General features: G+C 31.3%; 1 protein-coding gene across 1 annotated transcript; it reads right to left on the reverse strand.

Annotated features, from left to right (window-relative positions):
* Positions 1 to 9,162: 9,162 nt before the first annotated feature.
* On the reverse strand, positions 9,163 to 12,514 carry LOC108320380 (dnaJ protein ERDJ3A). The gene is made up of 7 exons (XM_017551784.2): positions 12,335 to 12,514; positions 11,779 to 11,834; positions 11,604 to 11,677; positions 10,854 to 11,407; positions 10,152 to 10,490; positions 9,679 to 10,032; positions 9,163 to 9,591 (listed from the first exon to the last, which is right to left on the reverse strand). Exons 1-7 carry the CDS (start codon positions 12,431 to 12,433, stop codon positions 9,298 to 9,300), a joined length of 1,770 nt encoding a protein of 589 aa, XP_017407273.1. The 5' UTR covers positions 12,434 to 12,514; the 3' UTR covers positions 9,163 to 9,297.
* Positions 12,515 to 15,007: the final 2,493 nt, after the last annotated feature.

Consider the following 15,007-nt stretch of genomic DNA (forward strand, 5'->3'; position numbering starts at 1 on the left):
GTTCCATTAATTTTTCATTAAATTTTAGGAATTAATTATATTATTTTCAAAATTAAGTTTAAATATACAGATTTTGTTTATGTAAGAATGGTTTTTTCTTCAATTTAGAATAAATACTTTAGAATGATAATGGCTGAAAGTCTTAGTTATATTTATAAATATAAATTAGAAATGTCATTACTTATTCATTTCTAAAGTTTCTTTATGTTTCCAAATTTTATTCTTTAAACTATCTTTTCCTTTTATTTAATTTTAGGAAGATATTCTTCCTTATTTTTCAAACAGATTTCACCTCCAACATATAGTTATCCTCATCTTACTGAAATTTAATGTACATAAAAAAAATCTTAGTTTAAATTACTTCTATATTTTCTCTTGTTGCTTCCATTTATAATTATATTTAGTTTCATTTTTTCAATTAGCAAAGAAATGTTGTTATACTAGTTTTTTTAACATCAATAGGTATCTTAGTTATTTGGGTGTACCTTCTTTTGGTTTTTAGAGGTTTTTGAGAATTTATTCTTTTATATGAGAGTTGTTGTTGCTTGTTAATTAAGTACTTGCTACACAAGAGAGTTGAACTAAGTAGAGGTGGTAATGCGGGCTGATCCGACCTGTTTAAACCTGTCTTGGAGGTTCACAAAATGCGAGTTGGGTTGGCCCATCCCGTTATTTTTTGGACCGTATAACTCTTTTTTAAGCAATTCCTTAATCTAATAGTGTATATAGGAATGACAAATTACCTGCATCCACAGGTATCAACTGGTAAAATTTGTTGCGAATAATTGGTACCTGCGAGTAGCGGGTAATTTAGTACCCATTCATTGATGGGTCAGGGTCAGGTATGACACTACTTATACCTGCGGATATCCACTACTTGTTAAGGAAATAAAATTACATTTTTATCCTTATTATGTTCTACTAAGTTATTGTTGAGGTTCTTTTTATTTTCACTTTCTGTTGTCGTTCAAGTACTAGAGAAGTATTTTGGAAAGCATTTTTCACTCTCTACTATTAAGGACTTATGAACAGGTAAGCATTTTTTCGTCCAAGTGCCAAAGATTTACTACTATTGGGGTTTGTTCTTGTTTTTTTTTATCTTCCGTAAATCATGTTTGAATGGGTGGGTGTGAGTTTTTCAAGGGTAGTGATTGAACCCTGGTACCAATAGCATGATGTGTATCCTAGTGATTGAATCATATTTGAGTAGGTGGGTGTTTGTTTGAGCATGATGTGTATTTGGCTGCTTCCTTGATTCATTTGTATTCAAGGTTTAATGTTGTGGATGTTTCCCACAAGGTGATGATATGCCCGTTTGAGATGTAGGGTCTTGGAACATGATGATTTTGGGGTTTCTTCAGAATGGGAAAGCAACCAGGGGGTCAGGTGTTTTAAGTAGGATGAAGGTTGAAGGGTTGAAGATGCATACAGTTATGGTGACAAGTGTGCTTTTTGTTTGTGTGTAAGTGAATGATGTTATTTGTGGGATGTTGGTTCATTTGTACATGATAAAGCATGGGTTGAAAAGTGATATTTTTGTTTGCAATGCTTTGATTAATATGTATTCAAAGTTTAGTAGGTTGAGCATGCACATAGGGTTTTTGATGGCATGAGTGTGAGGGATGTGGTGTCTTGGAATTCTATAATAGTTGTTACATAATGATGAACCAGTTACTGCACTTTGTTTATTTAAAGGGACGTAGCTTGAGATAATGGGATATGACTTGTTGACAAATCTGACTTTTATAAAAGAAAAATTAAATCTGCTGGTATCCAACGGGTACCCACAGGTTCAAAAAAAAATTCATGGGTTTTTTTATTTTTGGTAGCAAGACGGGTAACAGGTACGATTTTTTTATGTGGGTCAGGTAACGAGTAGACACTATTTGTATCCGACCCGACTCGTATAGCGTATATATCAAATTAAGAACTACACAACATATTCCATTTATTGGCAAAAATATCCATAAAAAACTTAAATATCACTTAAAATTTTGAATATTTTTATTGATATACATTTATTCAAATTTATATGCAATTTGAAAGTGTACTCATGTTGTGTAATTGGGAATTGAGATTATGCATCATTAACTTTAATATAAAAAAAAACTTATTTCGTGTAGTATAATGTTGGTCTTTGGTTTTATATAAGAGTTTTCTTTTTATTTTAATTGATAGAGACCATATCATATATTTCAACATCATGACTTTATATAATATTATGATTATGAAACACTTTACATAATATTTTTGTACTACTAAGATAAATAAAATATATCCAGTACATGATGATAAGAGCTCAAGATTCTAATTATAGAGAATAATCAACTACATTGCAACAACATCATCAACTCAAACAAATGTTAAATCTAGAAAATGCAAGTTAGTGGGCCATTCCTCCTCACCCCATCCTAGGCCTATGCAGGTTGCGGGCTATGTAGGTCGAGCTTATACGGGTCAACAGGCTCAAAATCCCAAACTGTTAACCTATAGAACTAAGGCTACAATTATTTTGATAATTATGGTGAACTTGGAATTCTATACAAGTGATAAATGAATCTTAACATCAAGTATGATTTCAAGTGAATGACTTTTTTATATACTAAATTTGAGTGTTGAAGATACATATATCCAATTAATGATATATTGTATGGTTTTTAATGTAAAATATGGATCAAATATGAGGCTTAAAACTTGTTATAATAGATAGGGATAATTGAATGTTTGTTCATATTGTTGTGTATTATATTGCATGTAGCATCAATTATCGTATGGCGAAGACAAAATGGGTCAAGTCATGATGAAAGCATGGCATTGAGGTTGTTATGTACTTAACTAAAAAAAATTGTATCCTTATTATAGTTATCCTTATGGGTAGTAAACACTTTATCTAACAATTGGTATCAGAGTCGATGTCATGAGTTTGATTCCTAATAGGACAATGTGAATGGGAAGATTTATTGTAGGAGGTATCAATTGTCTTATGATGTAGTCAAATAGGTCATGTCATGTTCAAAGTGTGATGCTTTGGTTGTTATGCTCTTAAATCAAAAGAATTACATCGTAACCATGAGCTATAACTTTTTGTTTAGGGGTAATTGCTCGATCCAACATGTTACTTGTTGGTTTTGGTCATTTTTTGCATATATTTCTTAAGCCTTGAGCTAACATGTATTATAAAGAGCGTATTATCACTGAAGCGATAAAGTTTCTCATGCAATGTGGTAAGTTTTGGAAGTTTGGTGATATAAGTGATGGGAGTAAAGTTAAGATGAGATCTTATATCCATAGGGCTTAAGCCCCAACATCACACAATATCAAGTTTTAAAAGAGTTATTCAATTGTGTGACTTATTGATAAGTGCATCAAGTCGATTGTACTACAACCAAATGGAGGTTATCATATCCACAAAAATTTAGCAAGTATATTGGTAGTTAGTTTTTTATCTTTTGTATTAGGAAAATATTGATAGTAGTATATATTATATAGATTAAGTGGAGTAGAGGTTATGGTTGGATTTCATCTCATTTTCTTCTACTACTACTATCTTGTCTATTTAATATGCAAATCATTTAATGTCTTAGGAGTACTTAAAGATAGATCTAGACCCATTCCTACAGTCCAAAAACCTAAGGACTTCAGACATAATATGTTTTCTTCACTTCTGGTTGAATGAATCCTTGTCTTAAGTGTTTTTATCTAGCCTACTTTCTAGATCATGTGGAAGCCTTTAGCAATAGTAAGATGATTTAATTGATCCTTCACGTAATATTTAAAATAAGGACGTTAGATCTTTATTTAAACACCATTTTCTTATGGTTTGTGTAGGGAGGGACAACACTCACACATACACATAGATCTCTACATTGGTAAGATATTGTCCGGTTTGGGCCAAGCTCTCATGGGTTTGCTTTTGGTACCACTCCAAAAGGCCTCTTACTAATGCAAGTATTTTATGTGTATATAAACTCATGTCCATTTCTTATTTTATCTGATGTGAGACTTTGTTTGTACCCAATAGCTCGGTCATGTACCACCTCAAGTGTTGAGCATTATTTTATTATGTCTCAGCTGCAAAATTCACATTTTGGATTTTTCCTTAATTGTCTTATTGTCGTTCAACCATGAATTTTGGAACTCAACTACATCATCTTTAATTCTATCTTTAATTCTATGAGAAATTGCAGTAAATCATCATAAATTCATCAATTTCCTATTTTTCTTTTTTTTACTACTTTATTTTGTAATTATAAACTGAAAGGGATTGTTAAATTATTATTAATTAAAACATTATAAGTGTCAAATTTATATAATTTTTTTATTATTTTAGACACTTATGAATAAGCAAATGAGTCTTTTCTCTCAATCACTAATTTAGGCATAAGAGAAAAAATATTAATTCCCTTTCCACTAGGAACATGTTGCTCAAGTGCTAGTTTGTTGTTTAAGCAATATAGGGTGACATTCAAGCTTTTGTACTCGTGATTCAAGCAATGATGAGAGTAAATCAATTCTCTTTTATCCATAAGGATATTACTCAAGGATTAATATATAGCCAAATGACATATATATTGTTCAAACAAATACTTTATCACTAGAGCTGTCAAAACGGGTCACCACGGGTTGGTCACTCAGTGAGCCAACCCGGCCCGGTTCATTTATTAGCGAGCCAGAAAAATTCGAACCCAGCTTGACCCACCACGGGTTGGTGGATAAACGGGTTGGCTCGCTGACTCATTTAATTACAATTTTTTTAAAATAAAAAAATTACAAATTTTCTATAATTCAAATCTAAACAAATTTCATTCCCAAATTTCACTCCCAACATAAGTGTTTAATTAATTTTGAAAATAAAGAACTTAAATAATTTTTTCAAGCAAAAACAAAATAATAAATATTTTATATAAAATTAAAATTAAATTTTAATAAAATAAAATTAGGTAGGTGGGTTGGTGGGTCAACCCGGTCCACCACGGGTTCAACCCGCATGAGCCGGGTTAAAATCTGACCCGCATAAAAAAAATACAATTTTTTCAAACCTAACCCGGCTCAAACCCTTGGTGGAACAGGTTGGCTCGCAGATTATGACCCATTTTGACAGCTCTATTTTCCACCTTAAATGTCACTCCTAGTATTTAATTACCTGAATTATGTAGAGGATAGATGCGTGTGGTGGAAACAGAAGATATCATTGTGATAAATAAATGTCTTATATATATATATATATAAAATAACTAAAAATATATTGTTGAATTGTTAATATTTAATGTTAGTAAAATTACAAAATTAAATAAAATTTCAAATTATCATAAAGTATTGACTTATATAAGTAAACAAACAAATTAAATAGTGAGATAGATAAGTATATATCTATCATTAATTATATATCTAGTGTTAATCGGATGAATATTAATGTGTTTGATTTATAGTGATTACATATATTGATGTTGATTATGTTAATTATTATATATTGATGTTAATAACTAAATATATGTTAATTATTATATGGTTAATAGAATAGGTATTGATGTTAACTACGTTAGTTACTATTTCTTGATGTTAATTATTATATATTTAATTAATTAGATGTTAATTATTATATATTTTATTGAATAGATTGTAATTATTATATAATTTTATGATAATTTTTTTATCCTAATTTGAATTTAATTAAATAGATGTTAATTATTATATAATTTTATGATGATTTTTGTCAGAACCATTAAATTTCCCATCTTAGTGGGAAACGTGTGTCTGCAAGAAGGGAATGAGACTCAGGAAGTGGAAGACAGGTGGCTGCAGGAGAGTGGACGATCAGTTTGTTGAGGAAATATATAATCTAAAATTTTAAAAGCTGGTTTCAATTTCTGCATGCAATCTTCTCCTCCAAACCTTCTGAACTGGTTTCTCCTCCTTCTCTCTAACTTCTCTCTAAAATTATCATATTTTCCTCCATTAATTCTCATGTTTTCTTCCATCTGATCATCCATCAGAGGGTATTTAAGGTTGCTGGTGGCAAGGATCCTTCTTTCAACCGATCGTTTAGTGGTTTGAACTGGTAGGTTCTTTTACTTCTAAGAAAATCTAGTTTTTTTTGGTACATGCAAGTTTAGTTTCTAGTTGCATGTAGTTGTCTTCTTCTTTTTCTTCAAATCTGATCATATTGGTCCTTGGGTTGGTTCGTTTCTTTAAGCAGTGAATATGGGCGTTTGAGTGTTGGTCGTGGTGCAAAGTTCGTATTGTGAGCGATCGGTCTGTTAAGAGGTAAGGGAAGCTATTAAATTTAATTATGCATGTGATGATTTTGTGTATATATGAAATGAGTTGATTGATGAATTGTATATTAGTGTATGAAATGCATGTTTCTGGGTTTTTGGTGGTTTTGTATAAGTCTATAAGGATTCTGCAAAAAAATATGTAAAATAGTTGGGTGTTCGGTCTCAACCGTTCGGTTATGGTCAGAGAATAAGTTATCAATAGAGTTAGCAGTCTAGCTTTACCAGGGTATAATAGTTCAGTTATAGGGAGTGATAAATATATTAAGTGTTGATGGTTATATATATTTATAATCAGTCTTATTGGATTAGGTATTTTAGTTTGTGATAGCTCATATATTATTATTAGTAGACTTCGTAATGGGACTAGGCTTAAAATACGTTCGTTTATGATCGGATACCAGTTTAGGTGTATTTCAGCTAAAAGGTATTAACGTTCGGTTTCCTTAAAAGTATTAGGTTTGATGAATAGTTTGTAAGAGTAATTATAAGTGTTCAGTATAAGCTTTAAGCGTTCGGTTTTGTCAAATAGTGAAATAACGTTCGTTCTTGTTTTGAGAATAGTAGAATATCGTTCATTATTACTTTGAGGATAGTGAAATAACGTTCGTTCTTGTTGAGAATAGTAGAATATCGTTTGTTATTACTTTGAGGATAGTGAAATACCATTCGTTCTTGTTTTGAGAATAGTAGAATATCGTTAGTTATTACTTTGAGGATAGTGAAATATCATTCGTTCTAGTATTGAGGATAGTTAAATATGGTTCGGTCTTATATTAAGTATTTGGTTTAATTCGAGTGTTCTATTCTTAAGCTGTGTTCGGCTCATGTTAAAGTCCTATGTATTAAATAAACGTTAGGTTATATTCGTCTGTTGTTTAGATCCTTTCTGTTCGTTTGTAATTAAGGGTGGTGTTATTTGAGCGTTCGATCTTCTTATATGAAATGTTGTTTGATCTTTCAATGTTGATGTTGTGGATTGGTGCTGGTTGCTTATTTATAGCAATGATCTATTATGTATGGGAAGTATTATTGGTATTCAAGTAAAAGTTTGTTTCAAGTAATGTGGAAGAGAATTCCGGGGAGGAATGTCTTAGTGTAAGGATAATGTTGTAGTAAAGTATGAATACAGATAGTGAAATTCACGGAGTTCATCCTGATATTCTGATAATTACCAATTCTCAAGTAGAGATAGGTAAGTCATTGTGTGAGAATGGCGGGAGGTCCTAGCCCATAGGTTCTTGGGTGAGTTATAACGGACTAATCTCGGGTGACAGCTGATGGTTTTCCAGTTACTACACCATCCGAGTGCACGAACAGCCTCAAGCTACGTATTCATACAATCCGGATGGTCAAGTCAAGTGTCAGTCGTACGTGAATTATGATATTCAAGTTATGTGTGATATCTATGTTGGCTCTTGTATGCTATAGCATTCGGTCTGTAATGATTTGTAGTTTTATTTCATGTACGAATGCATGCTTAATTGAATTATAGTAGCTTACCCTTATTTTATGTTTTTATCCATGTTGTTGTTCGGTTTTTTATTGCAATGATCATCCTTGTTGGATGTGAGCAGAAGGGGAAGTGCTTACGTTGGAATAAAAGCTGGATGGTGAGACTCATGCTGAATAGGAGATGATCGTTCGATCATATAGTATAGATAGTTTTGGTGAACCGACTGTTCACTATTTTTGTTCTGTAAATATAACAATTCGGTTATATGATGAACGTTTGGTAGCAGTATAGGAAGCTCTTGTATAGTTCGAAAAATTTTATAGTTATTTTTGTAATAACTGTAAGTTTGACTTTTTTATTGTAGTAATGGTTCTATCATATTATTAAATGTTGACACCTGTATATAATTATTTGGGATGTTACAATTTTATATTCTTGTATATATTTTAGTATATATGTTTTAGGCTATGTAATGTAAATATATAGTAAATATATTAATATATGATTAAAAAGAGATAATATGTATGTTTTATTATAAAAGTACAATTTTTGGATTTTACAGTACAGGAAAACTTACAACAAAATTAAAAAAAAAAAATAGAGCAAAAGTGTGGATAAAAAAAACCCTCAAGAAAAGTAGTCCATATTTCATTGTGTAAGTTTTCTTACCAAAAAGCGTTGATGTGCACTCTTTTTTTTTTTCTCTTTTTCTATGTTAACAGACAATAATAAAATTATTATTATTATTTATTAAAAATTGTGTAAATAAAATAAAAAATCCTTTATACAAATAAAAAAAATTTAAATAATTTTTATAATTTTATCGTAGATAATTTTTTTTAGATAATGTTTCTATTGTAATAGTTATTTAAATTTAAAAAATAATCAAATTTTAGAAAAAAACTATCAAATTGAAATTATTGAATAATACTTTTCGCTATTGCATATTAAAATTCATACTTTTCGTAATAATTAATTTAAATTAAATTTTTATAAATGATTGAGGAGTAAATAGCTTCAAATAATTAGGATTTGATAAAAATGCTAGCAATGCTAACATGCGCTTTTCAAATATTTTTTATTTTTAATAATTAAAATAATTGTACATTTTTATTTAAAGTTTGAATAAAATTTAACTAATAATAGAATGTGTTAAAAGTACATAATTCAATTACTATTAATTATTCCTAAAACTCTTATTGATATCAAATAAAAATATTGAATTATTTAAAAAAAATAGGGGCCCTCTTATATCAAATGCTATTTTATTTTCTGATTAATCAATCAGAAAAAAAATGAGTGTAGAAAGGGTAGGAGAGAAATCTTAGGTCCAGGAAATAATTGGTCAGAAAGAATGATTGTGGGGATAGAAAAACTCCACATCATCCACGGTTTTAAAGCTGGTTAATAGCAGGAACAAACAAACAAACATGGAACAATATCCTATTTAGTTATATTACTTCATTTGTACTCTTGCTTGTTTAAAAAAACAAGATTCTATATAACTAACTCTTTGACTATGTACATGAGCATGCAGCCAAAACATTGCAAACCCAGTTTCATGACCTAATGCTCTAGTACAGCCTTCCCACTCGTTTCTCTGAAGGGTATATCTCCACTGAGAACGGAGGCAACGAAATTCTCTACCTCCTCTATTGTCATTTCATCCCTAAATACACTGTACTTTCCTCTACGAGGTTTGTAAGCAATCAACAACTTATCTGATGATTTATAACCTGTTTTGTCAAATGCCTTTAGAAATGACTGATGCTTTGCAGCATCTAATAAAGCATAAGAAATGGAGTCCCTAGAGCTGCTGCTCCCACCATTTGGTCTTCTTGACAAAGATTTTTGAGAGACCTGAAAATTTGCATAGTGCTTCCTTTCAGAAAAACAAAAAATTACATAACCCCATTAAACTAGTAAGTGAATGAAATGCATTCTAACCAAAGAGAGGATTGATTCTAGCTTTTCTCTGGCTTTAGAAGATCTGAAGGCGCCAATTATGCAGACAGGAGCTTTAGCACCACAGAGAGCCTCAAAGTTGGATTGAGAAAGCAATGGTATGCGTCCGTCGTCTGGATCAGTTTTTGCCTTCTTGGCCTGAGCTGATGCTTCCTTTTTACTTGCCTCTACAAAACTATCAAGTATTTTACTAAGATCGAGAACTGCAGATTTTAAATCTTTTACAGAAATCCCAGTTTTCAGAACACGTTTCTCTCCATTAGGTAGCCAACCAACAATTGATGGAAGTGCATCAACTCCTAGACTTTTTATTCTTAGATCAGAAACATCGTCCACCTACAAATCATTCAATGTATACATTAAATCTTAACATTCAAAGTATATGACTTTCCCAATACGTAAAGAAGGAAATCAACAGAGGAAAATAATGTGTTTGGCGTCCAGCATTCACACACCTGTGCATCACTGAAAATAATGCGTTTGTGAAACAAGCCACTAAGAACACGCCAAATTACTGGAGTGTCCTTCTTGGTGGAGAGAAGCAGCACCCTAGGCAACTTTGCCGTAGTGCTAAATTGGTCCAGATTATTCAAGTTGGTTCGCTTGGAAAACCTTGGCAAGTGTTCTTGAACGAAAGCCTTCAAATTCTTAGCAGCCAAGTGTCCACTGTACTCCACCAAAGAACCTATTTCATTCTCCTTGTAAGAAAAAACAAAAATTCTAGGAGCATTTTGTGGATACATGCCAAGCTCTTTACACAACGAGACTTCCTTATCACAGTTAATGCTTCCAACCTGTCACACAAAATAGAGATATAAGCCACGATAACTTCAAACAATCAATAAAATAGGATCATGGCTAAACGTGACTTTAGACCTCCAAAAGTTTTTTCTGTTAATTTGAATCATCATCATCATCACTACGTGACACACACTTGGATGTCATATCTAGATAAGTTATCTGAAAATTATTGCTGACTCAACATGTGTACATAGGCATGCCAAGCCAACACTGTAAGGTGATTCCAATCATTTTCAGAAGTTTTAAAACTTAATGAGGAACAAAACTAACAAAATATTTCTTAAACTACAACCAAACGTAGTCAGGTCTGCAAGTACCAAAAATATATCCAGGCCAATTAAAAGTTAAGTAATAACCTTCACAGCTCCCTGTAATGTACTGGCAACCTCCTCTACAGTGGACTCAAAGTATTGGATATTCTTCGATGCACTTTTAGGTCTATAAGACAACAAAATCCAAGTCATCCCTGCATTTTCTATCTCTTTCTTGTAGATACGTGAATTTATAGATGTGAGACGTTGGGGAGAAGCTGTGGACGTCCCTTCAGTATTAGCTGAACTGCCAAAACCACCAAACTGACTCCCAGCACCTCCACCACCAAAAATACTGCCAAAAATATCATCCAAGCCAAACCCAAAAGAATTGGAACCACCCGAGCCACCAGAGGAAAAGGAGAATGACTTAGATCCTCCTTGCCAATCTCCCCCTGATTTGAAGTTAAAATGGCTTTGTCCAGGACCACCCTCTGTAAAGTAAGTATATCCACCACGACCTCCGGGATGACCACCTTGAAATCCAGGATGGCCACCTTGAAATCCAGGATGGCCACCAGGAAATCCAGGATTACCATTTACATCACCATACATGTCATAATTCTTTCTCTTCTCTTCATCAGATAAAATGTCATAGGCTGTTAAATGAAAGAAAGGCACATATGAGAATCCTCAAACAAGGTAAATGTAGAAAGCTAGCACAAAAACAGCCTGTCATTACTTTTATAATTTATTACAGTATCAACTCTTTGTTCCAGTAAACATGAGCTCGTGTGTGTGTGTGCGCATGTCGGGCGAGTAAATGTGTGAAAAGAGAAAAAAAAAAATCTATACCATTATTGATCTGAGCAAACTTCTCTTGCGCACTCTTGGCTTTGTTCTTGTCAGGGTGATACTGGAGAGACAACCTAAAAAATAAAATAAGAGTCACGCCAATATGTAAAATAAGTTACAAGAGACTGAATCTATTTGAGAAAATGTAAAAAACAAGAGCACCAAGTATACATACTTGTGGAAAGCCTTCTGAATTTCCCGCTGACTTGCATTCTTATCGACCCCAAGAACCTGAACAATTGAAGCGGGTATTATCAGGTCATGCTCTCAAAATTAAATAAATACATAAAAGAAATTCCTCTTTTCTTTCTCCGTCTCGATATTTGAACAATGACGACTTGAAACATATAAACAAAACACCTTTTTCTCATTCAGGCTTTAGCAACAAGTAAAGGCAGATAATTGCAAATGAGTATCCTTCAATTGAAGGACACAACACTTTGCTTGATACGATGAAGCCAAGAAAAAAAAACAAACTCGGGCCACGTAATTCCAGCAAGAAAAAGAATAAGGTTACCCAAATCCCTAATCTAAACACCCAAATTTCTCAATTTTAGAAAGCACCGAAATTGAGCATTCAAAGCAACAACAAAAAGTTAAGCTGGTCATCGAATTCCACAGACCGTAACGAAAATGCAACTAGCCTACCAATAATTCATTTGAAATTGCCCAAATTCAACACATTTCGACCACAAATTCCCAAATCCCACAACAAAAGAACTTTTTGTAACCTTGTAGGGGTCGACGGTTTTGGCTTCCAATTTCATGCTTGCTAGGAAACAAAGAGAGGCCACGATGATGACCCGCGTGGAGACTAAACGGGTCCTCATATCCGAATCCAAATACTTCGCAGAGGAAATTTGAAATCAAAAACGGGAACTTCATGAATAGCCTGAGATCACAGTGACGTTTTGCTTTATAAACAGAGTTCGCGGGAGAGAAAATCTAGATGCTTCGAGGTTAGAAGGAAATTAAGAACACGTGTCATTGTGATGTGTCACCACGCATGTTGGCCAATGAGAGTTCAGAATTTCTATTTCTGATGTCATATATATGAATTATAATCTATAACAATTTAACATAATGTTATAGTGATTTTATGTGTGTTAACCAATGTTTTAGTTTTTATTATTAATAATCATCTGTAAGAATAAAAAGAATCATGACATAATTATAGCAGTTAATATAATGAAAACATTTTATAACTAATATTACAGATATTTTATTATAATTTAAATTAAATTTATTTTCAAATTGCAGTTTACATTTTCAAATGTCAATTTCTCTTAGTTTAAAATACGATAACTTTATTGTAAAATTATTAAATAATATATATAGAGAGAGTAATAGAGTCCAACAAATATTTAAAATATTCCAACAAATAATGTTTATATACATTACATTACATCACATTAATCAATTTGAGAAGCTGCTTTACCCTATAATCGAAAATAATTAAATAATATAAAATTAACCTACTTCTAAAAACAATAATGATTTTTATACTCAATGTTTAATTAATATGTCTGTCATTTTATTTTCCAACATTTTATTATCTTTTAATTGACATTTTTTAGTGATCTAGTTTATATTTATTGGTATATTCGTATATTACCACGTAACATTTATAAAATCAGCATATGGCATTCTTAAATTGATAACGTTCATAACTAAATATATTAATTAAATGTTTACGTTATTCTGATTTGTCAGTTTGAAACTTTAAAAGGTTCCTTAATTTAAAAGAAATATATATATATATATATATATATATATATATATTAACTCCATATCATACTAGGTCTTGAATAGTTAATTTGAGTTAAAATGTTTAGAAGGTATAGATATTGTAATAGTTAATAAGAAATTGAGAATTGAGTGCACACCTAAACACACGCATGTTTCTAAGATGTTTTACACTATTTAATATATAATAATGTAATCCACTTAGAGAACAAAGTTTTTAATTTGGTCAAGTGCTAATATCTAATTGGATATACTTGTTGTCAATTTTTCGTAAAGTGTTTATCAATATTTTTTGGTGTATATTTATTAACTTAAATCAATCTATTAAGGAAATTGGACATAGTGTAGTTTTGATTGTATATTTATTAACTTAAATTAATTTATTAGAGTATGTTCTTTTAGAAGATTGATTTGAGAAAAGTGAGTTGATGGATTTTAGAAGATTTGATGATGAATTGATTGTTGTTTTTTTCAGTGAATTTGGAAGTAAGTAAGAGTGAATTTGGAAGTAAAGTTTGTAAAAATTAGTGTAGAATTTTACTGATGTGATAGATAAAAAGTAGAAATTGAAGATTATCAAAATACTTCTAGTTATAAAAGTAATATAAAATGATAATTGTTAATGATATATTTAATTACAAAAATGTTTATAAAGAGAAAAAAATTAAAATTAATTTAATTAATTTTAAAAATGTAAAAAAGTTGTAATTTAGTACATTGAAATAATCATTTTTAAAATATAATTTTTTTTTAATATAATTTACTACCAAGTGTATGTTTTTTATATTGAAATAAAATTTAATATTTATGAAGAAACAAATCATTAACCGAAAATTAAACAATGATTTTAAAAATTCAATTTAATCGCAAAAAGTTCCTACTCAGGTTTGGTGAAAAACCTTGCCAAAAGTCCATGATTAAAAACAACATGTATCAACATGGAGTTTGAATATAAATGATAATTTATTTCATATTAAGCTTCTTTGAAATAGTTTAACCAAATACTATAAGTCAATGGTTAAGATGACCATAAAACAAGAGATATTGTAATAAATTTTGCTTTCATATTATAATAAATTTGAGGCTTGAAAATGTTGTGATACCTGTAGAGCATCCAGAAAGCCTGAAGAAAAAATAGTTGTATCTATTGTGAGAAGAAAGATAAAGTAGCATTGTATGTGTGCATGAGTGTGTGTATAACCTCCTTGGCAAATCTCATTCCCTTTGACATCAAATCTTTCACTACAACCAACCATATACGTTGTCCTCTAAATTGCAATTGAGCAGCCTATCTCATGAGATGATATTTGCAAGTAAGTATTGTCTAATGTAAAGCAATATACATGATATTTGCAAGTTGCAGGGAACCCATGGAACCGAATACACATATGTACACTAAGCGAGAATCGAATAGCATGGAGGTGGGAACTGAATACACACTTCCCCTTGCGAATACACGAAGCGGGAATCGAATACCATGGAGGAGGAATCGAATACAGTGGCATAAACCAGATCTCACAAGAGGGGAACCGAATACACTGGCGGGGAATCAAATACAACCCCATTCAATTTTCTTGATTGAGGTGGAACCGAATACGACCATGGTTTCTCCTCTTCTACATCTTCATTCTTTGTCTTCAACCTCTATTTTCTTCATT

Source organism: Vigna angularis, chromosome 2 (assembly GCF_016808095.1).
Source record: "Vigna angularis cultivar LongXiaoDou No.4 chromosome 2, ASM1680809v1, whole genome shotgun sequence".
Lineage (NCBI taxonomy): Eukaryota > Viridiplantae > Streptophyta > Magnoliopsida > Fabales > Fabaceae > Vigna > Vigna angularis.

Bases quoted from the DNA above. Each gene is read 5' to 3' on its own strand.
- LOC108320380 (XM_017551784.2), bottom strand. From the start codon at position 12,433: ATGAGGACCCGTTTAGTCTCCACGCGGGTCATCATCGTGGCCTCTCTT. The intron at 11,408-11,603 runs GTATAGATTTTT...TTCATTTAACAG, and splicing joins GTTTGCTCAGATCAATAATG to CCTATGACATTTTATCTGAT. The intron at 10,491-10,853 runs GTTATTACTTAA...TTTGTGTGACAG, and splicing joins CATTACAGGGAGCTGTGAAG to GTTGGAAGCATTAACTGTGA.